The 20,309-nt window shown below is 43.7% G+C and overlaps 1 protein-coding gene across 5 annotated transcripts in view; it reads right to left on the reverse strand.

Moving 5' to 3' along the window:
- The window catches only part of Nfib (nuclear factor I B), a 216,241-nt gene extending 198,646 nt beyond the window's left edge, over window positions 1–17,595 (reverse strand). For 2 of the 5 annotated variants that reach the window (XM_036179267.1, XM_036179266.1), the window contains exons 1-2: window positions 16,449–17,595; window positions 9,995–10,526 (exon numbers count right to left, since the gene is read on the reverse strand). In XM_036179267.1, coding sequence (XP_036035160.1) covers window positions 9,995–10,526; window positions 16,449–16,478 — 562 coding nt within the window. In that variant the 5' untranslated portion in view covers window positions 16,479–17,595. The remainder of the gene's footprint in view (window positions 1–9,994; window positions 10,527–16,448) is intronic. The other 3 variants (XM_036179270.1, XM_036179269.1, XM_036179271.1) reach the window with 3 other exon arrangements.
- Window positions 17,596–20,309: the final 2,714 nt, after the last annotated feature.

Below are 20,309 nucleotides of genomic sequence, written 5' to 3' on the forward strand. Positions count from 1 at the left end.
TGGTACCAAATTAAGTCAAGGGGGTGGACCCTTCAAAAATGAGATTAGAGGCTTGAAGAGAGATCCCAGTGAATTTACAGACAAAATGCTGAAGGAGGTGATCAGCAACCCATAAGGTGGCCCTCACTGAACTAACAGTCTACAGAGGAGGAAGATGTTCTGGAGTCTGTAAAACAGCCAGTGTGCTACTCTGTTACAGCGATCTACACTAAGAAACTTCTTTGCAAAACCAAACAGGGCCGCCTGAAAGATGTGCAAACAGCAAAAGGCATCCAAAATTCAAAGAATGACAGATTTTTAATTGTGGATTACTCACTCCTTAATCCATAAATCATCTTTCTCAATTCCTGCTAGATCTAAGTTCTATATCTCTTTCCCCCCCGAACTTCTCTTCTTTAATTCCCCAAAACACACATGTGTATACCCCAGCACCCAGTAAACTAGCCATAGGCCAGAAACTGAACCTCAGCCACTCAACAGCTGAGATCACTTTAGCAATCTTTAAAGAACTGAGGACCATGTCTGGAAGAACATCACAGATGTTTTTCACATCCTCCACACCTATGTTCTACTGCCATGTAACCCACTAGCCCACTAACTACACCCACACTCCACTCCAGGTTAGCATTACCTGTGGGTGGGATGCCAATGAATGAACAGAAAGCCAAGTGGGCTCATTCCTCCTCTAACTGGTTTCTATAAGGAGAGGAAATCCAGGGCTGCTGATCCAGTGAGGTCTGTTGATGGTGCCCAACTGCCTTTGCACTCTGAACCCTAAGATGCATTAGCCACAGGGTTAACGTTTAAAGGCACTCAGACTCCTTAATACCCTGAACATTCCTACTGCAAGACAGTCTAATACAACCACTAAAGGAAAAAATGTTTTTAAAGAAAATTTCTTACCTGCTATTTGTAGGAAAAAAATTGTAATGAGAACCCAGAACTTCAGTGCTTTTCCCAGGATTCCATTACCACACTGTCTCTCATCTGTTGGTGCATCCACCCATGTGTAAACAGTGTGCAACATAAAAAAAAAATGCACACTCTAACTTAAACTTCCTTCTTTCCTCTAATAATTTAAAAATAAAATGTAACAGTTTGCATTTTAAACATTTAATCTGGCAAATATAGGAAAAATCACGAAGTATTGCGTCATATTTGGCAATGAAAAGATTGGTGGGATAAAAATATGTTTTAACATTTTAGAAGACATTTCCAATATTTTTAAAATTAAATTATTTCCCTGCTTTGAATGAGAACCAAGGTAAAATTCTCCATTTTTGAACAGAGGGTTTTCATGAGGAACAGAAAAGCAATTTTGTATTCATTGAGATAAAAGTTAACTTTCTATACTGACAAAAGTTCCTAAAATCTTCACATTTACTACTATAGGTCACTACTATGTCATGAAATTGAACTATTTACCTCAAGAAGAATAGGTTTCCCCCGAAACCATAACATATTTAGACGATAGTATACTCGGTTTCAAGTGTTCCTTTTTCTTACATGTTCAGGATATGAGTTTTCCCAGTGCTGGACAATGATTACAGTGCCAAATACAAGTCAGCGGTTTCACATAACTCAACTTACCACTTTAACCTACATAATGACAATAAAATGCTTTTATGGTAACAGCTAAAATGTTGAAAAATAATTATTAAGGAAGCCATAAATATAAAGGGATAAGAAGTAAACCTCAGTGGAACAGGGAAAGGAAATCGTGATATGTCATCACAAAACACAGAAGTTGAAAATCCACAAAGAATTGATCCAAATCCCTCCAAATTCCTGAACACAATCCTCTACCTCCTCTAGCCAGCAAGGCTGCAAATTTGTCCCCATCACTGTCAGCAAACAAAGGAAAGTCACTTCTACAGCCAGACCATGTCAAACAGAAGATGTAGCTACTGCAGAGGGACGCCTTGAATCCACTGGGGTGTAAAGTATGGGCTGGGGCCTTTTTGTCAGCTATGACCATAAAAGAATAAGAGGAAACAGTGACATTACTGCACAATAGAAAGGTCAAACAGCTTGCAGCCATTTCATGACCCAGACAAGTCAAGGTCAAGGGATTCAGGTAGCAACTTAGCTAGGGCATAAGTTACAGCCCAAATGAATTGTTTTAACACATCAGCTTTGGTCAATTAAACCTAACAAGGCAAGTTGCATCCCGTAGCAGGGTTCCTGACACCAAGGCCAGAAGCTGAGACCAACCTCATAAAACAAGGCTTTTAACATAGCATAGCAAATTTAAGCTAATCCATCCAGAAACTGCAGATGTCAGAATAATAAAATACAAGTTGTCCTAAGCGAGAACATTTTTCACACTTTTGTACCCATGCAAGTAGAGTCCCCTACTTATATGAATTACCAAATGCACCCTACTCCAAATCCCTTTGTTAACATCTATGTGCATGGTCATGGTTTTTTTTCCTACTTTCAACATTTGCTGTTAAAACTATTATGTTTGCCTGCATCTTCTCCAATACAAATGTACAAAATCAAGCTTCCAAAAAGAATCTTTGTTTTCCTTCAGTAACAGAGTATGTATGTGTCACTTAATAGTACTTGGTACCTATTAAATACTATTTTTGCAGTTTTACAAAAGACATATTTTAATATATGCAATATTAAATCTTTCCATGTATTTTAAAAAATCAGTGCATACTATTTATTCAATTTCCTACTTTGAGAAATAGTTGAAGCTAGCTATAACTTTAAAACTATACATACTTAGCATTTAAGAATTTTTCTCAAAGGCAGTTCCTATTTCACTTTGTACTTGTTTGGACAAATTCTGTTTTCTGATTGTGCTGTATCAGTAATTTAATGCATGCTCTGAAATGCCTTAAAATGGGATTCTGAAAGTACACAACCTCCAGGCAACTTTTCAGCTCATAAAATTACTTCATCCATCACTCCATATTTCCAATTATATAGTCTTTATTCAGAGTTCTTTAATTTGTCTGTGATTCATCAACAGTGTCCTATTTAAACTATCATCATAAACAGAGAGAATATGTGTCTAAGTGTTTTGTTATAAACAATGTATTGGTGCACATGAATGGCTGGCTTTTTTTTTCTTAAAATACTGCTTTGCTTAAATTATAAGAATTTTATTTTTTAATGTGTGGCCCTCAATTCAGCCTCAAGGTCTTTCCACCTCACTGGTTAATTGGTGGCCATTTATCCCAATTTTCTGAATAATGTAACAACCCGAAAGCCCACCCATTCAAGTATTATGACTCTCACATCCTGGGACTTTCAGTGTTTTAATACAAGCTAATCCTGAAGACTTGCTATACACACTTACTCTTCACAAGTTCCCTACATTTTGATGATTTATTCTCTGTGCCAAATCCTAACAACCAAATTCTGTTAAATTAACCACACTACATAATTAGAGTTCAAGGACCTCAGGAGTTACTTTAAACTGAGACAATGTACCACACAGCCACCGAAAAGTGAGCCCAGTCAAAAAGAAGCACCTCTCCTGCCAGTGCCTGGCACTGAGACATGCTGCTGTACCAACTCAAGTTTTCAGTCCTGTAACCACGGGGCCTTGAGATTTCTACAGTGATCTCTCCCTGTGAGGATGAAGAGCTGGGGCTCTGGCTTTGAAGGCTGTGCTGCCTGCTCCGCCCCAGCATGTGTACTGACAAACTCCTGCGGGGTCCTGAGCTCCACTTCCATCACTGCTGGCACTACCAAATGCTATCCTTTCACAAACTAGAAGAAACTTTATCAGAAGCCACTCTCCCAGCAGAAGACAAACCTTGCTCGGTGCCACTGGTTTGAGCTATTAGTGACGGTCAGTTTCAGTGTGAGCTGTGTGCTATTTCCACTCTTCAAAACCCTCCTCCAAACAGAGCAGTAATTGCTCCTTTGAAGATAAGCTTAGTTACCCTGTAGGCCATTGTGATGACAGAAAGGAAAACTGAAGGCATCTTGGCTTTTAGGAACTGCAGAGGGTTCAGACTCAGCCTGGCTATGCAGGTCTTCCTCTTGAGGTTCTGGATTCTAACTGTTCAGCAGAGATATCAAGGGGAATGTCATCAAACAAATAACGGACGTCATGTTCACTTAGTGGAATCGCAGCTCATGAGGAGAGAGCCCCTGCTAAATTGAGTATATTGGATGGTTTACTCAAACTGGAGTGCCAGATTAAAAAGAAGAAAAGTCAATGGAGATTAAAACTTTCATTTCCTTCTGGCAATTTTCATTCAAATTCCAAATTTGGGGGGGCGGGGGAAACAACTATGTGCATTTTTAAATCCTACTAAACCTTTCATAAATCTATCCTTCCACATTTGAATGTGCTTATGCACATTGGAGATCTCCAGGCACACAAGCATCACTGTGTTGAGCAAGGTACTGGTCCCCACAATACCCAACCACCCTCCCTGTCACTCAGGGCTCAGTGTCCCTCGATCACCACCATTTCTACACAGTGAACACAATTTTGATTCTCACTCACAGGAGACAAAGAGTACAGTGTGGGACTCTAAGCATACAAAGTCTGTGTACATACTTTTCATTTCAAAATGCATACTGCTGTCTAAACGGGATCAAGGGCGGGCTGGGAAAGCAAGCCCAAGGCTAGAGCCTCCATAGGATGCCTTACCAACCGTGGCTTCCTTCAGGAAACAGTCCACTGCAGGGTGTTTTGAATATTTGAAAATCGTGATTATCCCAAATGACACCCGCCCCCATCTCTGTCTCTCCTGCATTCTCCTTTTCTTCTGCCTTTGAAAAGTGAGACCGTATTAACAGCAATGCAGAAACTGACCTCGCCATATCAGGACACAGACGCTAACCTTTCCAGCTGGCAGCCAGGGCCTCAGAGTTTAACTCTTGAGCTGTCTAGCAAAGCTATCTTTGTGGCAGGGGCAGCAAGGCAAAGAGGGTGAACTTCTGGCCCCTTAGACCCCGTTTTGTCCTTATCAATGGGAAAACTGCTAAGTATCTAATCTTAAAATATATGTTCTAACAAAGGTCTCATTAAGTCTAGGGACAAGACATACCAATGAGAACCCTTCTTTATCTTGTGAATTGTGTATGAGGAAGAACGCAGACAAATGCGTACCAGAGTTCAGAAGTTCAGCCAAGGACAGGGTACCAGGATGGGAAAGTGTACCAGTGATTTCCTAAGTCAAACAGGCATCCACACAAACTTCATGCCCTCTGATGCCACAATGAAAGCCCACCAAATTACCCCACAGAGTAGCTTCATTTAAACAAGTTATGAAAGCTTATTTTCCACCACAATGGGAAATACCTGCAAATGAAGTGAAAATTATTAAAATGTTAAAATGTGCTGTCAACTTGCAAACAATTATCTATTTAAGCTTTTCATAAAGAAATAATTGTTACCCAGAAGGATTCTAAGCTGCAGTAGCTGAAGAAGGAAAACCGCTCCCTGCATGTGCGTCCTCACTAATGCCATGTGACAGGCAGGAAGGGTTCTGTTTCCAAGACAATAATGATTACAACTTCCCTCTAAACAAGTCACATCTTTCACAACTTCAAAATACACTTCAATTATGATATCATTTAACAATCTAGCAACAAAAGTTGCCATCCAGCAATGGATCACAATTAATGTTAAGGGTTCAACAAGGCTAGAGGAAGCTACTTGTTCGATAGAAGCAAGACTGCTGAGCTCTGTCTTACTCCAAAAACACGTCTGTTAAGAGTGGAAAGTACGGTTCAAAACTCACTCAGGCTGCCTCGCTTTAAACTCCCATCTGTTAAATCCGTAACAGCGGACACTATCTCTTCAGATCTTCCAGGTTTGTGTTGTGACCTCTCTTTTTTTTAAAACCCCTCCCTGCCTCACAAAAAGCCCAGTCCTTGTTTTATACACCCCACACCCCCTTACAGCCCCCCCACCAGCATCCCTGCATCTCCTGGCTCCAGACAGGACACAGTCTGGCAGCTCAAGGCCTCCCTTAGGCCACACTTCCTTCTGTGTTACCCTTTGGGTAGAACTGCTAATCCTTCTTATTAATTAATGAGATAATGGTGGTTAACCGAGAAGCAATATTAGTGCTATCTAGGAAACTTGAACCAAAATTATTTCAGACTTTCGGTTATTGTCTGCCTCCACACTCACTCCCCCAGTGTGTGGAATTGTGCACTGAGAATTTGGCAACATCCTGATGCAGCACTGAGGAGGTCAAGAGTGGCTGGTTTTAACATGTAGCTCCCTCATTAAGGTTTTCTGTTTTTCACATGTTCATTGTATACATTCCTAACTGGAGAGGGAAGGAAGGGCCTCTCAACAAACTACTAAAAAAAGAGGAAGTGTAGAAACTAAGAGAACTTAGAAATTGACTAAGGAATATATAGGGATGTAAATAAAAGCAACAGCCAGTCATAATGGGCACACGGATACATCACTACGCTGAGCATGTCCCTACACACTTGTCCTAGCACACCCTGTACTTCAAGAACGGTGTGCCCTGAGAAGGTGTCCTGCAAGAGGCTTGCTTGTTTCCATTTTGTTTTGCTTTGCTTTGTTTTGATGAATGCAATAACAAAGACAATATGGGGACGAGGTACCACCTGCCCAAGAATCTTTGGACATCTTTAATATCTTTGGGAATAGGGAGCCCATTTTAGAACTATTTTTCCTTAATCTGTCACAATCTTTTTTTGAGCCTTAGGGGGGAAAAAAGGAAGGGTTTTCTATTAGCTGCAGCAGACGAACAAGCAGCTTTCATTCAGGGATTGTCAAAAACTTTCCAGTGTGCCCACTGCAATGCGGATGCCAACCAACGAATCAAAGGCATTCAGCAGCTAGACAAAGAGGGTCTGATGCCAACCTCGGTGCCACTGGCAACCATTATTGGCATCAAACACAGTGTCTGCCTTTTTTTTCCCCCTCGCCTGGCACTTCACAAACAAAATGGCGGTTCTTGTAGCAACGGAACAGCCGAAGCGCAGCCCTCTGAGTCAATCGTATCAGATGATTTTATGGACTTGAATATGGTTACTCCCAAATCATTTACCAAATTTTAGGTAAAGTGGGGGGCATATAATTGTATAAGTAACTATATTTAATGTTACACTTTGCTAATATAAAGAAAGAATAAAATGGACTGAATTGCGGTCCATCAGGCTATAGGCACGGAAGAGGCTGAGTAACAAAGACACTGAGCTTTGAACAAAATACTTCCCTATGTTGCAAAAGCCTAATAAACTACGTATCAAAAATGATTTCAAAATATATAATTTCTCCCCAAAAACTATATCAGATGCAGATGTAGCACTACAGTTCATGTCAAAGCTCCAGTAACTCTTTCCATATTTCAGAAAAGATGAGGTTGCTGGGGATGGAGAAGGGGGAAAGTGGGGGTTGAACCAAGAGAGAAAGAGGGAGAAAGAAAAGCAATGGGAAGTTGGTCAACAAAGGAAGTTTATTATCCATCCATCTTTATTTCGTCTTCCATTAGAGACGAAGTATGTGATCTGCAAATAGCCAAGAGGACTATTGACATTTCTAGATCTGGAAATTGTCAATATATTGTAACATCACTCCACACTGCAATGCGGATGCCAGCTAACAAATCACAGGCATCCTGAGCTAAACAAAGAGGGTCTGGTGCCAATCCTGGTGCCAGTGGCAACCATCTTTGGCATTCTCTCTGTTCTTCCTCGTGTTTTTCTCCCAGCCCTTTATAAGGAGAGAGGGAAAAGAGGGGGAAATAATTGTGTTGCTCATTCTCTCATAAATATTTTTCTCTTTCAATTTCTCTTTCATGCTTTTCTTCCTACTTTATCTAATTTTTAAAATGAAGTAAGTATGATTTCATGTACTTAGAGGAAAAATAAAAAGTTAGGATGTGAGATGAAGCACTCTGGGTATCCCCAGCCTTAGATTTTTAAAACTCACTTTCTTTAATCAACTACTATGTAAAATGACAATCATTCCGTAGTTCACAAATAAAAAGATACAAATTTTGAAAAAGAGAAAACACAAAAGCACCCTGATGTGACTTTTTAAGAAGGGTCACGAGGTGTTAAGAGGAGATGATGCAAGGGCAGGTGGCAGATGGGACAGATGACGAGATGCACAGGGAAATCACCAAAAGGTTTTTATATTGCGGAAGTCACCAAACAACAAAAATCAATGTTTTGCCTGAAAATACAGACTTGGATCAAAACTTTATGATAATCATGACCACTAGTGTCATGCAAAAAAAAAAAAATTTTATGGTTTCATGTCTTTTTCTTTCTTTCTTTTTTCAATCTATCTTCCCAAATCCAAAGGACAATCTCTGTTGTCAGTTCAACAAAACTAGGAGATTTGGCTGTCTGCCCTGGGATAAACCTGCATGTATGAGCACTTAGGGACTACCCATCAAGAGTTAAAGTGGGAACAGGGTACAGATCTTCCCTCCCGACTAACGAGTTACATGACCCACTTTGCAAAACTTTTCCTTCTAACCAGTGACTTTCACAATGGTTACAACACACAGTCAATCTAACACATACATACTGCCCACCTGAAAATGTTGCCTCTTAGGCAGCGGTCAACCAAATTGTTGTGTGTCGATGACCTTTTATTTTTGGACATCAAGGATGAAAATATATTTTCCCTACCCATCAGTACTTAAATTTGGGTTCTTAGTACAGGGAAACAGCAAACGTGGTGTTTTGTTTGTTATGAAATACACTCCAACACTGCTATTTAAAAATCAAAGTAAATGCTGAAATGACACCCAAGTGTATCTCCAGAACTAAGTCAAGGGGCAATAAAGACAAAGGGCACACAGTGAGTACTAGAGTTGTGAGTCATGAGAGTAATTTTCTTATTTCACTTTTCTGAACGACAATAAAGTACACAGCAATTTATTAAACCCCACATTTATATAATGAGCATCGGATAACTGTCGCCACCTGGCTACCTGCAGGCCATCTTCTCTCCCACCAGGCCACGTTCGGAAATGACCCACCATCTGTGGCAGCCCAAACTTGAAGCCACTTTGGGGATGGTGTTTTCTTAAAAGGACTTTTCCTATGTGGGCTGTATCCTGACATACCGACTGGATGAAAACAAAGTCAAAAGTCTCACCTACTTAAGAAAAACAGAAACAACAAAGACACATCTCTCATCAACCCCAGAATCCTTGGCAACAGCTCTGCCTATTTTGCACTGTCCAGGCAACATTTACAGCACTCGTTATCATGGACTTTAAACACGGGCCAGTATGCAGCCTCTGCATTCTTTTGAGATTTATTTCAAACCAGTGTAACCAGTCCCCTTTCTGGTTTGCTCTGTGATGCTCTCCAAAGAAAGCTGTGACTTCTTCCTTGGGAAGCATTATGAATTTGCATTCAAGTAAACTAATAATAGAAAGGGTTCCCAAGTCACTCTGGGAAAGTACTATAAATTATTTAAATAAGAGCTGCATTGCATTAAATCTACAGTGAATACTGTAAATCAAAAGGAACGGTTGATAGAAATATTAAAATTACGTAAATCTAGGCCTCTGTCAGATATGTATTTTGATAGTAGCCAGCTCGGACATTTTGTAATAGTCAATGCTAATTTGAGTTTTGGTCCGACCACCACTGGATTCCTGAACAAAGTTCCTCTACCTCGTGAGGTAAGAGACTAGTACAAAGATTATGAAACTGCGCTTTGACTACCATCAATAAAGTTGCATTTTCAGAAGACGAGAGGAGATGAAGCCTAGTACAGAAAGTGGAGTGCAATAAACAGTATTTCTTAGACTACTCTGTGTCCGTTTGTCCTTTGGTCTTTCTTCAAATGCAGAAGGCTATCCAGGTAGGAAAACTCCATGTCCATTTTCATGGCTCCCACATGATGATGGACATGGAGTACAACTGGGCACACCAAGGTACCCAGAGAAGGCAGAGGACATCTGGAGGCCTCCGGGACACTCTAGCCCAAGTTAGACATCCCACATCTGGAGGTGGATGGGCAGTGTTTGCCATGTTAGAAGAAAGAACAATCTGCTCCTACCTTGCTCCTGCACGTAGTATGCCAAAAACAAGTCAAGTTCCTTAACTGATACTGTGATATGGTGAGGCTGGACACAAAGTGCTGGGTTTGTGCAGTGTGGGGACTTCATGAGCCGCTCGCCATCGGTACTCTCCAAAGGGATGCCTTTGAACAGGATCACCATGACCAGATCCAGACGCCAGACTTTGTCTGCCTGTCGCAGGCAGTCGATCCTCCTAATCTTACCCTTCTGGTCTGGATTGGATAAGACACAGCACGGGTGCTTCTTGCCAGTCACGGTAAGCACAAAGTCCTCCCGGTACTCCTGGCGGATATCTTTGCGCAGTTTGGCCAGGAGCCTGGATGCCCACTTCTGTTTGATTTCCGGCTTTTCACTGAGCAGCTCATCCTTGACTGCTCTTTCTTCATCCTTTGACATTCGTTTCTCATGCTTTTTAAAGTACTTGCGTTTTCGAGCCTGCAGGTTGAACCAAGTGTAGGCGATTGCACGGACATGTGGAAGAAGAGCCTCAATAAATGGGTGGAATTCATCCTGTGGAAGATGGGGAAGAAGAGGTGTACGGTCAGTTTAATTCCCAGTGCTAAAGAAAACAAACAACAAACAAACAAACAAACAAACAAACAAAAAACCCGAAAGACACAATCTACTCCCAATTCAGCACAAAAGCTTCTTTTAAAAAATAACATTATTTTCTAAGTTAAAATGAAAAAGATGTCAGGAGGAGAAGAAAATAAAGTATGCCCCATCTCAACCCAAATTCACAACTGGTTCTCCCTCCTACAGAGAAAATATGGTTTTATTTTGTATTTTCGCTTTGGTCCCATCCCCCTCATTCCCACCTCAATTTCATGCATCTACATCCTTTAAAATGAGATGCTTGGCACGAAATTTAATATTTAAAGATTTGATTGACCAGCTAGCACTATGCAGTACCATTTTACAAGGAACACAGTGATTTTTGTTTTGTTTGGTTTGGTTTGGTTTGGTTTTTGTTTTAATCCGAGCAGAGCTTCTCAAAAGGCAGGAGCGATGCCACTGTTCATTTCTCTTCTCTGTGCCATAGAAACACAAAGCATGTAGATGCTCACTGTAATGCCACAGTTCCCGCTTTTGGAGCATGCTCTCAGCAAGAGGCTGCTGGTGGCACAAAGAGCATGCGCCATTAAACTTGATCCATTTTCTTATCAGACGTCCAACATTCCTACACTGAAACAGCACCATTCCAAGAGTGGTAACTAGAGAAACCGGTCTACAGTAAGGGAAAGTGAGCAAAGGACAGAGCTTGTCTATCAGTGTCCTGAACACAAGGTTTCCATACTTTGAACAGCACATTCTCTCCCTGCACCACCAACATTAGCTTCCAGCGCGCGCGTGTGCGCGCACATACACACACACATTCTCTGTCTCTCTCTCTCTCTCTTACACACACACACACACACACTTTCATTTTTAAACAGTTTTTAAAGTTGAAAACAAAATGACATGATGTTCTTGCCACAGACTTTCCTACAGACTCTGAAGCCCCACAGAGTCAGTTAATTTGTTCACCGATCACATGAGAATGGCAATTATTCAAACCCCTTAAAAATCAATATGAGGTTGAACAATGAAAAAATGGCAACTTGGCACCAACTTTCCACTCTTTGTTTCTCGGCATGCTGTGGCACGGTAACACCAGGAGTGCACCCTGATCGTCTACTGCTTTTGTGGAATCTCTAAAATTCACATGCCACACAGATGGAACATGGCATGGGACTAGGACACACATATGCATGTGCCTGGGAGCCCACAAGTGCTTCAGTCATACAGTTCCCAACTGCCCTGTGAATTAAGCGGTTTACCTTGAAGGCCTGCATTTTTTTTCTGCCTATTTTAAAGGGAGGGGACCATCAGGCATTGCAGATCATCCCTACCTACAAATCTTTCCGGTGACTTCCAAGTGACTTCACTACTTCCTGACTTAGGTAAAGCTGGCCATATAAGCGCAGGCCTACCACTGTTCAGAGAAAAAGAACAGCACTCCACGCATGCACACTCTATGAATGTAATAAGCCACACACTGACGCAAAGGAGAACTCCACCACGACCATTTTTCTGGTCACTCTGACTGTTCTGTCATCCTAACCACAAAAGAAGTTTCTCTAATAGGTTACATCCCAAGCCAGAATGTATTCGTTCATGTTAGTTACTCTGAAGAACATAGAGTGGTAAACAGTCCAGCAGAGTGACTGATTTCATAAGATAAAGGTGATCAACGCAAACTAATGACACTCCAACAAAGAAGCTGCCCCCAAATTCCATATCTCCGAGGAAGCCTTTTTAAGATGAAATTCAAAGGTGGAGTGCAGAAGACCGTGACCTGCCCACTGTCTGCAGCTCAGACTCAGAACAGGTATATGACCCCCCTAATCAATAGCATGGTTACCAAGTGTTCTGACATATTGCCGACGAAGAATGAATCTGAATTTTATAATGCAGAATGCAGCTGATTACATCGCAGCATGAGGCATAGCCAAATGCCATGGAGGAAATTAAACCGATCAGTACTTTCCAGCAGAGATTTGAACAATTCAGTTACTATGTGAGCACATTAAAGGAGCCCATGGAAAGAGTTAAACCACAATCTGTTCTTTGTGTGGGAAGGCAGCCCTGCTCACAGCAACCACAGCCCATGATAAGACCTCCCTATCTCCATACACTGTCTGATGCCATGCTTTCAGCTCCCACTGTAACTGTAAAAACTTTGTTTATCCCCTCCCCTCAAAATACATGCAAAAGGAAAGTCTGCCTACTCAAGAAAATGCAGACTTCAATGTGCTTTATGAACTCACTTCCTAGAATCTTTTACTGTGATTTACTGATATGATTTTTAAAATACGCATCTACACTTCTGTAAAAACAACAACAACAAAAAACCCTTGAGGATGTAGAGAAAGGGTGAGCCTGCCTTGTCCCACCCCTTTGACCCTTACCACACTTTTAAAAATGCACTGCTCTTTAATGGCTGGTAAGCAACCCAGGAACACTGAAGTACTTCGATACTTAAATACTATGTTCAGTGACATTTCATTTTCTTATAAAGACATCAAACATAACTTTTGTTTAAATAATTTTAAGATTTAATCTTGACAATAAACATCATCTATCATATAACAATTTTTAAAATTTAGATAATAGCATCAAACCACCAAGATGCTAATTTGAAAGTTGAATTTGGAAACTCTTGGCCAGTTCACCAATAAAGAAAAAGAAAAAAAAAAACAAAAAAAAAAAAACATTGTCCTGAGTTTGCTGTCACTGACAGCAAATATTGTTTTAAAACATAACTTTTCTTTATTGAGAAACAGAAATGGTAAACTTTCTCAGCCCACCAATTTGCCTTAATATCTTTTGGAGCATCCATATTATGCATATTCAACCTTAAGTAGAACACTTATTGATAAGAAGACATAGTGTCCCAAAATGATAATAAGTGGAGACAAGCAATATGTCACATATACTTTTGCATTCCATGATTAAATGTCATCTTCCATGTTTGCTCCCTAAAGCTGCCCTGTAATATATTCTTAATAATTTTAAATGACATGAATGTGGGACATAGCTGTCCTCACGTGGAAAAAATAAACAGGATTAAGGCATTCAAATATCCAACTAATAGACTGTCACAATTACACTAAGCAATTATCAAATTTATTTTTTAAATCAAAGCATGGAAGTGATATACTAAGACATATAGGCAAGCTCACTCTCAAGAATTTTCCTTAAAATACACTGACGTGTAGTGAAACGCTTTTCCTTATAAAACTTTCTGGAGTTGAACTAAATTGATAAAATAAATAGACAAGTTAAATTTTCAAATATAAACATAAAAATCTAATTTGACTAGATTTATTTATTTTTCTTCACAGAAACAATGATTTCATGAAAAGGTTAGAAAATTGGTCCAACATATCCATGGAAGCTTAAATACTGCCTGCTCTTGGAGCCCCATCTACTCATAACAATAAACCCTGAAAAAAATATTGAAAGAACTTGAACGACAATGAAAGAAAAAACATCATCATGCCAACTGAAGTTTATATTAAAGGCTCATATGTAAATTAACAAAATATTAAAATGTAGAGATGTTTCTTTATTTTCCTTTTACTCATATTGGCCGACAAATGATGACTTGTGGTGATACTACACCAAATCAGGCAGCTAAATATCAAGTTTAATGGTAGAGTCATTTAAATTAAGATTTAAAAAAAAATCTAAATGTGTTAATGTAACCACTGAGATACTTCTTAAAGTTTCTAACAAATAACAATGTAGTTTACTTTGTATCTGTATGTCTGAAAAAAGGCTGTAGGGCAGCTCTCAGGCTCCTGTAACATAAAACTAAACTATTCATCTGATACAAAAGTAACACTTTTGTGCACTCTCACTTTTGCAATACTTTAAGTTACCTACAAAGTCATAAAGTGATTATTAGTTGAGAAGTCTAAAAACCCTAACTCCTTCTCTGGAACAGGCCTTAACTTCCAAAAACACGGTGCTAACACATCAACCCAGATTTACACTGCTAAAATAACAAAGAATATATAGTCATTCTGAATTACTGTTGGTAAGTATGTGTCCTTGAACAGCAATGTGATAGTTGGATGACTGTGCAGTCTATGCCTCTAACATTCCATGTGTCAGGATTCTGCAACAGTAGTTTTAACATACACGAATTAAGATGGAGTTGGTGACTTTTCCATGCTTATTTAGGGGAGATTAAAAGTGCAATGCAATTGCTCGTAGTTTCCCAAAAACAAGAGTTGGAAATACAAATACAGAGACTGTCCACACGATTACCCAATCCTCCCCAGGTGAGAACAAGCCAGGCCATACTTTGTGAAAGAAAAGCTTACTTTAATCTGCTTCCTTTGATCACAATGTAGAAATAATAAAAATGGTCAGGGTTTATCAGAAAGAGAGGGGGAAAAAGCCTCCTCATGAATAAATAAAAGTAACTTCTACAACTACAGGCAATTTGGTATACCTGAGACAATTCCATCATATTCATGGGTTATTATCATTCATAGCTTTTAAAATACAAATAACTCAACAACCCATTTTTCCAGTTTTGTTAAATTAAAGTACACGTTTACTTGCTTAAAATAGCCATATCTAAGTTAATCATACTCAGATGCCAAACAAAATATAAACAATAAAAAATGTGTCAGCCAAAAAGCTACAGGGCTGTGTCCAATCACTGAATGCCCCTTATCATTGTTTTCATCTTCATTCACAATTTATAAATGCCGCAGTCCTTTTGAATCACAATGGTTTCTAATTGTCATACAACTGAAATCTTAATTATTTGTTCATTATAAAAATGCATCATCATAATATTAGATTTTAAAAAAACTAACACAACCAAAACTAAACATTTCTGTTTTGTTTCTATGACAATGTCAATGAAAATTTTCGATTACCAATATAGATTCATACTCGTGAAAGTTTCAGTAAACTGTCCCATAAGTTTAAGGGTTTAATTAACTGCTGCAAATAACAGTTCTGGATTAGGCTATTTAATTCATCGACTGGTGAGTTCGTTGGCTATCCATGAAAGGATGAAAGCGCGCCCAGGTAAGTCGCTCGATCTAACCACTTTTTCATTTGACCATCTGATTGGAAGCGATAGAAACTGCTTTTGGTTTTTAAGTATAAAGCCAGTGTTTTACCTCCTAACATTGTTCCTTAGATTTTAGGGCAATTTTTGAAATTAAAAGAAAAAAAAAACGACCTCACTTTTCTGATATTACTTTATGCCTTTCGAGTTATGTCCAAGTATCATCAAATGAACAAGTCTCACCATAAAACAAGCATGCCCTAAAAGTCCTAGACATTGGCTACAACCAACTAAACTCTTGTCAGCTTAAAAATCGCCTCTGAAGTGCGGTCTCTGAAACCCTCAAGTGTGAATAACTACAGACCAGGACTTTAGGTCCCCAAATACGCAAAGAAATGGGTCGCCGGGACCACCAGCTTAGACTGGCGGAGTCACCAGCTCACTGTGGGCAGCGGAGTCCAGAGGCGCTCAGCCTAGCTCTCAGCCCTTTGCCCAAGCCGGAGTCGCTCCACGCATACCGGCCAAAGAGTGGGGGTGCCACCGCTGCCACCAGCTCCCAGGGCAGCACAGAGGATCGGGGCTGCTGGTCTCGGCACTGCCCACCCGGCAGCCTCGCCCGCCCAGTGCCGGCTCTCCCGAGCTCTCCCAGCCTGGGTGCGGGGCTGGGTGCGCGCGGCAACCGTGGTCCCACGCCGCCCGCACAGCCCACCGCAACTCCTTGCCACTTCACTAGGGAGACCAGGGTGTGCCGAGGTTAGGAAAGCTGTTGAGGGTCTGCAGCATAAGAGCAAGAAGACACAACAAAGGCGTCTGGGGCCAGAGAGAAAGCCCGAGAAAGCGACCAAGACAAGTACCTGAGTGAGACAGATGGGAGAATACATCATGACTTCGCCTTAAAACGCACTTTCCCGGAGATGCCCAAGAAAATCTTCGAGAAGCAAGGATTTCATCTATTCATTTTACAGTCATCTGAGCCCAGCGATGCGATCAATCAGGACGGGGCTCTGCGCCGGATCACCGCAACTTCGCAACAAACCCAGTCCTCCTTAAATAGCCAAAGATTCAAGTTCACTCGGCGTGCTAGATTTCCCGGGGTGAAATCCAATCTACAGTTTTAACCCTCTTGCGGTCCGCGCGCGCCGGCCGAGCTCTCGGAGGCCGCCGCCGGTGCAGGCTGCTGGTCGCCCGGTTTGGGGGATTTGTTTTCAGTTTTGCAGTTGTTGTTGTTGTTGTTGTTGTTGTTGTTGTTGTTGTTGTTGTGGGATTGGGGTGCTCTGCTCGAGGGTTCGGTATGGGTTGGATTGGGGTGGTAGTGGATGATGAAATGCTTTTTTTAAAAAAAGGCGGGGAGGGGGGCGCAGGAGGCCAGGCGGTGGGGAAAGCGAGGAGAATGTGTCACCGCGCTGGGAAAGTTCAAGGTTACCGCCTCGAACACTGCAGCAGGATCCGGGAGTGGCGATCGCAGGCGAAACTTTGCCGCGAGCCGACCATGTGTGTGCGCGAGGGGGAGCGCAAGCGAGTGCGCGCGGGTGGCGGGGCGCGCGCCGGAGAGGGCCGGGTGGGGGTGGGGAGGGGGGGAGCAGGGAGAGGCCGGGGTGAGGGAGGGGGCGCGAGCGCCGAGCTCCCGGGCGGAAAAGACTTTGCTGCGCTTGGGCCCCGCTGCACAGCCGCCCGCCCGCCGCGCCCCACGTCTGACCCGCCGAGCGTGGACGCCGCTGCCGGTGCCGCTGCCCACAGCCCACGGAAAGGATCAGAAGGACCTCCTGAAAAATTCCCAAACGAACGATCCCGCTCAGCTGCAAACTCCTCTTTTCTGTTCTGGGCGCTTTTCCCCCTCCCTCTCTCGCTTTCTTTTCTTGAAAAACTTGCAAGTTGAAAGATTCACCGGTTCCACCCTCTGGACCCCGCTCGAGCTCTCTCCAAATCAGACTTAAGGATTGTTTTATTATTTAATTACACAATCACCGCTTTACTCCTCCTCCTGCAAACGCGCGTTCCTTTTGCACCAGCCTCTCCACACCCCCCGCCCCCCACCTTCCTCCTCCTCCCGCGCGCCTCCCCCAGCCCTCGCGTCTCTCCCCCTCATTTGTTAAAGGTATCAGACCGGTGCCACAGTACTGGGACTTTTTTTTCCCCTCAAAAATAGCTCTGCCACCCTTCGCGCACCCCCGAAAACCCGCCCAGAGAGAGGTATTTCAGTGCTCGCTGCAGACGCTCAAGCCAGGAGAACATCCTAATGGGAGAGAAGCCCTGAGCCGGTCTGGGCCCGAGAAAGAAACGAATGGAAAATTCCCTCACACCCAGGCTGCCCTGAGCTGGGGCTAGGGCGCCGACTCTAGCACCCCAGGCGGCTGCAGGGAGAGGGCGGAGGTGGGGGCCCGGAGTGAACTTGGCCTCCTGGAGTTGGGGCGCACCGGCACTGAGACAGGGGCACGGCGGGAAGCCCAGCTCGGAGCCCGCGCCGGCGTGCCGGGAGGGGCGGCGGGGTCCCTCCGGGTCCCCCCGAGCCTCGCCACGGCCGCCCGCCCCCCCCCCCTGCGCTCGGTGCACGTGGCCGCGCTCGGAGCGGGAAGGCCGCGCTGCGGCCACCGCTCGCCCCTCCTCTGCACGCCCGGCCCCTCTCTTCCTCCTCCTCCTCCTTCTCCTCCTCCTCCTCCTGCTCCTGCCGCGCTGGCCGCGTCCCAATCCCCACCCCCAGGGCCCGGGGCGCCGGCGGAAAGCGGCTCCCTTCCCGCGGGGGTGCGGGCAGGGCGGGGCCCAGGCGCGCCCGGGGCTGCGGGGCGGGAGCGCGCCGGGTGCGTGTGTGCGGCTGCGGCCCTCCGAGGCTGCTCCCGCCGGCGCCCCGCCCCCCGCCGAGTGAATGAACTTGATTCCTGGGACCCAGGCGGCGGCCGAGCCCGCACCCCCATTCGCGCGGGCTCTCTCTCCCACACACACCGCCCCCCAAATTCCGGGTTTCCGCTAGGGGTGGGTGGGGAAGTGGAGGAATCAAAGGCTGCCCAGACAATGGAGAAAGAAAAGTGAGCGCCCGGGGCTCCGCGTCGATCTAGCTTGGGGCCGCCGAGCGTTTCCAAACCCCCCCGCCCCGTGGCCTCCCGCTCCCACCCTGTGCCCAGGACTTTCCCCTTCAACTTTCTCCGGTCCTGGAGCTCATGACCACCGTGCCCTCCCCCAGAGGACCTGAAAGAGCCAGTGACTTTTTCCTTCCCCAAGTGGAAGTTACCCACATCAAGCATTTCACAACGACACATCAAGAAAAGTAGGCAGGTTCAAGTCAACCATGAAATGGTCACTTTTTAACCCCGTCCTGTCCTCATTAGGGAAATGCTCAAACACAGTCCGTTTTCAAAAAGCGCTCTTAATGAGGCGAGCTTGCCAAGTCTACCAGCTGCAGCCCCTGTAAACCAAGAGCCCGGTGAAGAAAGGCGCAGGGGGTGGGGAGGCCAGGAGGCGGGGAGGGCCGTGGGTCTAGGAGGACAGGTAAAGTCGGGGAAACTGTGAGAACACGGGCGAGTTAACCCTTTACGGCACGCGCCGCGGGGAGTGGCCTCCCTGCCCCCGCTAGGCAAATCCTCTAGTTAGCGTTCTGACAACGTTAATTTCCTTTGTACCGGTCATTTCTTCTTGAAAAGCTGGGATAAAGTTGACAGTCTTTATAGATGAAAGGAGGTGACAATCGGGGTTAATCCAAATAAATACTCAATTCTCTCTCATAAATTTTAGGCAACCTCATCTTAACTTTTAAAAGAAAGAAAGAGGGGGAAAGAAAAGAAAAGGGGGGGGGAACGAACAACCCCAAAGCATCAGTTTGTACTCAACTGCATCCCTTTTCTCACCCTCACCAGATTCTGCGGGAGGGGGTGGGGATGCTCCACTGATAATACCAGCTTTAACTACTGGAGTTTCCCTTTGAACAAATATTCAATTTAACTGGAGTTAATTTACCATAAAAGACATTCCCCTTGGCACGAATGCACTCATGTCCTTGAACACACCTCTTTGAATGCCTGGACTCTTACAGAAGCCATTATTCCGGGGTCTCTTTAAAAATCCAGTGCCCATCTCTCTGCTTCCCTCCCTTCCTCCCTCCCTCCCTCCTCACTACACCACCCCCAGCGAAATCCTGGCACCCAGAGAGCACTCTTTTCAGCCAGAGCCCAGAACCAGCCGCTGTCCCCTGGCAAAAGAGACCCAGTGCTGGGTCCTGGGCAAGTGTCTCCAAGACATCTCTACATTTCTTTATTAGTCTTCTGTCCAAACAGAACCTATTTCCTTTTGCCACTAAAACTAGGTTGCATCTAAAAGTTTCTCACAAGCTTAAAAAAAGACAAGTGAGAAACTGACACCATTATCCAGAAGAATTCAGAAAAGCTGCAGAGCACCAGGAACAGCGTCGGACACAGGTAAGAACCCACAGAGCCCAAGGTTCCAGGCCTCCCAGGCCCATCCCTGAGAGCTCAGCACTTGCAGGTGTCCCATGTCTGTGTTTGTACAGTGCTGATGGCTGGGGTGCAAGCTGATGGCCACAGGGGATGCTTTGTAGTTACGAGTTTTGATTTGTTTCCAAGAAAAGGAAGAACGGAAGAAGCAGGAACAGTGAGGTGAGGACAACCAAAAGTGAGGAATGAACAATAGATATTCATCCGGGAAAGAAAGGCTTAGGGATGGTGGGTGTGGAAGGCTTTGATTTTCAGACCTCAGAGTCAGGAGGGCTG

The sequence above is a fragment of the Onychomys torridus genome, chromosome 2 (assembly GCF_903995425.1).
Source record: "Onychomys torridus chromosome 2, mOncTor1.1, whole genome shotgun sequence".
Lineage (NCBI taxonomy): Eukaryota > Metazoa > Chordata > Mammalia > Rodentia > Cricetidae > Onychomys > Onychomys torridus.